Source organism: Oncorhynchus clarkii, chromosome 27, assembly GCF_045791955.1.
Source record: "Oncorhynchus clarkii lewisi isolate Uvic-CL-2024 chromosome 27, UVic_Ocla_1.0, whole genome shotgun sequence".
Lineage (NCBI taxonomy): Eukaryota > Metazoa > Chordata > Actinopteri > Salmoniformes > Salmonidae > Oncorhynchus > Oncorhynchus clarkii.
Genome location: NC_092173.1, coordinates 20,662,069 through 20,668,068, shown reverse-complemented (window position 1 = coordinate 20,668,068; position 6,000 = coordinate 20,662,069). Strand labels below are relative to the sequence as shown.

General features: G+C 44.6%; 1 protein-coding gene across 2 annotated transcripts in view; it reads right to left on the bottom strand.

The window, feature by feature from the left end:
• Window positions 1-224: 224 nt before the first annotated feature.
• The window catches only part of LOC139385867 (replication protein A 70 kDa DNA-binding subunit-like), a 39,541-nt gene continuing 33,765 nt past the window's right edge, over window positions 225-6,000 (bottom strand). For both annotated transcript variants that reach the window (XM_071131146.1, XM_071131147.1), the window contains one exon: window positions 225-1,154. In XM_071131146.1, coding sequence (XP_070987247.1) covers window positions 1,047-1,154 — 108 coding nt within the window. In that variant the 3' untranslated portion in view covers window positions 225-1,046. The remainder of the gene's footprint in view (window positions 1,155-6,000) is intronic.

Here is a 6,000-nt window from a genome sequence, read left to right as displayed (position 1 = left end):
CAGACCTGTCCCATGGCCCCCACCCCACTGCCTGATCTTTAAATGGGCTGAGACCTGGTTAACCTGCCTGCTGTACAACATGGTTACACTCAGACATATTTATCTGGCTACACTCCAGCCAAGCATTCTAACACACAGCCATTAAACTGGGCCCTTTATTCATATATGTCAAGAGAACAAAGCAGAAAACATTCATTTAAAAACACACCTGACAACTCCTTCACTTTTGGTCACAAACAGGTTTATTTTTATGTAATCAACTGATCAAATCGATGTAAAGAAAAATGCCAATTATTGCTGTCTGAAATATTCTAACAGGTACTGAAAATAATTACAAAAATTAAACCATGTATCTACATAAATACAGTACAGCGCATGTCCTGCATTCTGCCTGCTGTGTGTGTGAGAGAGTTAGAAAATCACTGCTCTTATCAGGGATGGATAGGTCCAGGCATAGTGATGGTGGGAGCGAGTGACAGAGTGCTAGCTACAGTACAGACCCCTCTGCGTATACAAAACACCCATGCAATAAGAGCGGACTTAACACAGACCACACAGCTATGATTTCTGTGGTTAAGACTGTCCCATCCCAGGCACCATTCATCCCTCCCTCCATTTAATCCACAACCCAAAATGTCAGCAGTTTCAGAAGTCACCCCCCACCCATCACCATAACACAGAGTGATATAATCCTGCCACAGCAGCACTCTCTCAAGATTACTGGTTGGGCCAAGAAGACAAAACCAAACCTCCAGTACATTCAGCATAGTTAACATGTTCAAAGTTCAGTGACTTACAGAGTAACAGAGGTACATGGACACAGCTAAATAAAAAGTATAGAATAGTAACACTTCGGTTACGTCTGAAATGGCACCCTATTCCCCATGTAGTGCACTACTTTTGGTCAAAAGAAGTGCACTACATAGGGTGCCATTTGGGATGAAACCTAGGACTGGTTCACAGTCAGTCTGGCAGGTTGGGAAGTGCTGCGGCTGCAGATCAGGGGGCGAAGCTTGAACGTAGCCGAGGGGGCAAAGCGAGCGTTCTTATTGGGCGGAAGCCATCTTCCTGATGTTCATGATGAGTCTCTTGCTGTACTCCTTGTGGTCCACAGGTTTCACCTCCATCACTGTGGCCTTGATCCGGGACTCATCCTAAAGGGACAGGGGAACACATGGAATAGATGTTACATGATGTCCCCCTCAGTGTCCATTCACTACACTAGCTACCTCCCAATTCTCTCTCCTTCCTCTCAAAGTGTGAACTAATTAACTTCCCTTCACTGATTTCAAAGTAAATGACTGGTACAAGAAGTGTGGAGGAAATTCTCTATAGCCCATGCCTCCACCAATCCAATGCTTTAGATTTGTGGGAAGTAGTATATTACTGGGACGCACCCAGTGTGTTCGAGGGAAGACAAACCAACACAAACCTCAGCCATGTGCAGTAGATCACCTGCTGGGTGTCAACGAACAGTGGCCATTCAACATGTAGAATCATTAGCAAATTAACAGAAAAAGACAGCCGAGGTTCTGTGGTCAATAGACCGGACACCCGCTGCTTTTAACTGTTGGTCTACACGGTCTGTTTGGACTTTTACTGGAATGCATGTTATACAAGCTTGTTCAGCCAAGGACAAAGCTTGGATTCACCACAGGTGTCTGACTGGTTCAGCCAGAGAAAGCAGCACTAAGTAGGCAGGCGGCCTGGTACCAGAGAGATTAGCCTACTTCTCTAACACGTTCGAAAATGTTATATTTCAATAGTATTTAAAATCTGCCATTTAAATGGACGGTGATGCAACCTCTGTGCACTGCGACAGAGACAGCGTTTAAATGTTCTCCCCACCTCCGCATCTGTCGAGAGTAGATAAGGTCATCCACCTGGTCCATCACTCTTTAAAGAGGCGGCTACAGTCACCGGCTACATCCCAAATTACACCCTATTCCCATTTCCCTACATACTGCACTACTTTTGACCAGAGCCCCATCGAGCCTGGTCAAAAATACATGTTCCTTTCAATTGACTCACTCTTATTAGAGCCTGAGAGAAAACACGCCCCCTCTTCTTGTCCCCTCACTAAGAGGGAATCCTATCCTTCTAAGCAGGCCTTACAAAACACAGGGCATAAGTGCACACTGTAGCAAAACATTTTCCAATGGAAAGCGAAAATATGTTTCATATTGGACTGGTAGTTCAAGTAGTCCCTCCGTTTGTCAGTTTTATTCTGTTTATGTGGATAATGAATGTGACCCAGCAGAAGGTTAGATTCGACAGTCATCACCATACTACAGTCACTCTCTCTTTGCAGATCTCTACAGAACAATCCTCAGGCTAGGGTAATAGTTATGCTGCTGCTAAAATGCTAATTGTACACAGTGAACACAAAAGATCAAAACGCTGCAATCAATTGCTGATCTAGAATTTTCTCAGAGGAGAAATACACATTTCCTGAGCAGGGTGAGCATTGTTCTTGGCTGTGCTAATGTATGTGCAGGTGGCGGGGCAAGGTGCAGAGCGGGGTGAGGGAGGGTGTCATAGGGTGCATGACAGAAGGAAATGGGGGTGTTGTAGGAAGAAGAGAGAAGAGGTATTGTAGCACTCCTCTCTCTCACATGGGATTAAAAAGGACCATCTGCCCTGTGGTTACGATCTGCCCTGTGGTTACGATCTGCCCTGTGGTTACGATCTGCCCTGTGGTTACGATGCACTCACTCCATTAGGTTCAGCTAAAAAGCTATTTATGCAGTCTGGATGTTAGTGCATTCACACTCTCCTATCTGCCTCTAACCAGGGCCAGATGGAACGCTTGAGAAGGTATAGAGTAACGTTATGGTTCAGCGGATGACCTCAGCCATGTGGGGTTTGACTTCTGCAGACATCTGCAGCCTGTGGTCCACTGAGTACCTCCCATGTTTACAATACTAGTTATTACTGTAATATTTTTACAGCCAAAAAATGATTGAACCATGGTTTAATTGTTCCCTGTTCATTGAATTGAAGTGCTAGCTGCAATGGATATCTTCTCATTTCTACAGCAAGAAACAAGAATGATGTAACCATGGTTGCATTGTGACTGTTCATAGAAGAAGTCCACTCCATGAACTAGACTACAGCAGATACGTCCTCATCTCTAGCAGAGGTCTGTTGGTCGCAGCAGGTGTAGACACTAGCCCGAAGACAGCGGTTCTGACAGGGCTGTGGCGTAGTGTCAGTCCTGTGCTCTGCTGTGCTGCCCCCACCTCGGTTTACATGCTGACACAGTGTGGCTGGGGAGGGGGGCGGGTCAGCTCGGCTAGCTTACCAGCATGTGTGTGATGGATGTGACAAAACGTGTGTGTGTGCCTCTACACTCAGGCTTCAGACAGCTCAGGTCCCGTTGGTTCCAACCACACAGGGGGGGGGGGGTCAGCTCGGCTAGCTTACCAGCATGTGTGTGATGGATGTGACAAAACGTGTGTGTCTGTGCCTCTACACTCAGGCTTCAGACAGCTCAGGCCCCGTTGGTTCCAACCACACATACAACTATTTTACATTTTGGGGGGGGGGGGGGGTCCACTGTGGGATATATTTAAGATACTCTTTAAAGAGGTAGGGTTTCAGACGTTTTCAAAAGATGGGTGGGGACTTCCGCTGTCCTGACAATAGGGGGGAGCATGTTTCATAAGCTGCCCAGCATCCCTACAAAGTGCACACACACCCCACAGATACACAGTGCAGTTCCGATGAGTCCTTTCGTTAATAGTACTAAGTGTGCCAGCGTTGCTATGGGAGATAGTGGGAGCAGAAACCTGACTAACCAAATCACACATGAAAAGGGCTTCAGTCTTTTCATCCTGTGTGCAGCGGCTCTGAAACAGACACAGCAGCAGAGACGAAGGGTGGTCTGGAAATGGTCCCTCGTCATTTTCTACCATCTAATGAGTAAGTCCCTCCCTCGTCACTCTGCTTTAGCCCCCCAACTCACCCTCACCTCCCTTTTCTTCCCCCAGAGCACACTCCTCTCATGCACAGGTCTCTCAGACACACACACACACACGAGCCTACTGCACTGCAGCTCCACAAGCGAGTGTGACAGAGTTTGTCAAGCGATTAGTGTTGGTCACATCTTGCCAGAAAGGCAGGATTTATGTGGGCAAAGCGAGGAGAATCAGACTGCCGCTTGCTATGCAAATCCACAGCACTTCTCTGCTTCTCCTTTCGTAGTACTACTGCACTGGGCTCGGCCTGTCATGGGTTGGAAATGGATGGAAGGCAGACATCTATTTGAGAACTTAACATGGTTTTATGTCCGATGTGCTCTCTTTTCTCCAATGTCCCCCAGACAACCACTTGAGACCCAGACAACCAAGCACTGGAAACAGACTAAACAAGTTACAAGGACTAAACTGTCTGGACCAAGAGAGAAAAGTGAGAGCTTGGGGGAGGGAATAAGAGCACTGTACAAAGTTACAGCTGGGTTACGATCACGTATAGGCTAATCATTGTTATTTATAAACTAGGCTTCTCTCACCACCTGATTCCTCACACAATGATCAAATATATTGTCAGCAGACATGGCTAAGCTGCATCTCTTCCATCAACACAATATCATGTCTCTGGTAGTCTGTCTGTGGTCAGAGCAGCAGGTAGGTAGCCACAAGGTCACCTCTGGAAGTGCTGACAGCGACTTTGTTTTCTCATCTAATTCTGCATTATACAATCGCAAATGACTGAAGCAAACTGCTTCTTGAGTAAAGATATGCATATTATTAGTAGATTTGGATAGAAAACACTCAAGTTTCTAAAACAGTTTGAATCATGTCTGTGAGTATAACATAACTTATTTAGCAGGCAAAACCCTAGGGACAAACCATTCAGATTTTTGTTGTTGTTGAGGTAACTCTTTTCAATGGGTTTTCATTGGGAATCCAGGTCAATAGTCTTTAGAAATTGGTTGAGGTTATTCCTTTGTGTAATGAAGAAGTACAGCCATCTTGAACGAGGGTCACTTGAAGTGTACTGTTAGATAGAGGCGCGTGACCAGAAAGCATGCTACAGTTTGTTTTCTTCCTGTATTGAATACAGATCATCCAGTCTTCAATTTGATCGATTATTTACGTAAATAAATACCTAAAGTTGTATTACAAAAGTAGTTTGAAATATTTTGGCAAAGTTTACAGGTAACATTTGAGATATTTTGTAGTCACGTTGAGCAAGTTGGAACCAGTGTTTATCTGGATCAAAAGCGCCAAATAAATGGACATTTTGATATATAGACAGAATTAATTGAACAAAAGGACCATTTGTGATGTTTATGGGACATATTGGAGTGCCAACAGAAGAAGCTCGTCAAAGGTAGGACATGAATTATATTTTTACTTCTGCGTTTTGTGTCACGCCTGCAGGGTTGAAATATGTTCTCTCTCTTTGTTTACGGAGGTGCTATCCTCAGATAATAGCATCGTTTGCTTTCGCCGAAAAGCCTTTTTAAAATCTGACATGTTGGCTGGATTCACAACAAGTGTAGCTTTAATTTGCATGTGTGATTTAATGAAAGTTTGATTTTTATAGTAATTTATTTGAATTTGGCGCTCTGCATTTTCCCTGACTTTTGGCCAGGTGGAACACATATCCCAGAGAGGTTTAACCATATGATGCTATAGTACTCATGTCTAGTAAAGTATTGGTATGAGTTATTAACCGTATGAGTCATTAACCATATGATGCTATATTCCCAGCCCTAATGTCAATATGAGACCATTACATTGTTCATCCTACATCAGAAAACATGCTCTACAACCTAGCTACGCGACTCAAAGTAAGAAAAACAGATTATTTTTCCTCTCAAGGAAAATTGGCTTGCAGCAGAATGCCCAGATATGTTAAGGAAACATTTGCTTGAGGCAATGGCCAGGACATCCTTGAAACAGCATGCTCCTTCCTGTAAGCTGCCGAGGCTGAGTTGAGTGTGTTCACACACACACACACACACACACACACGTTGTGACAGACCGTGGT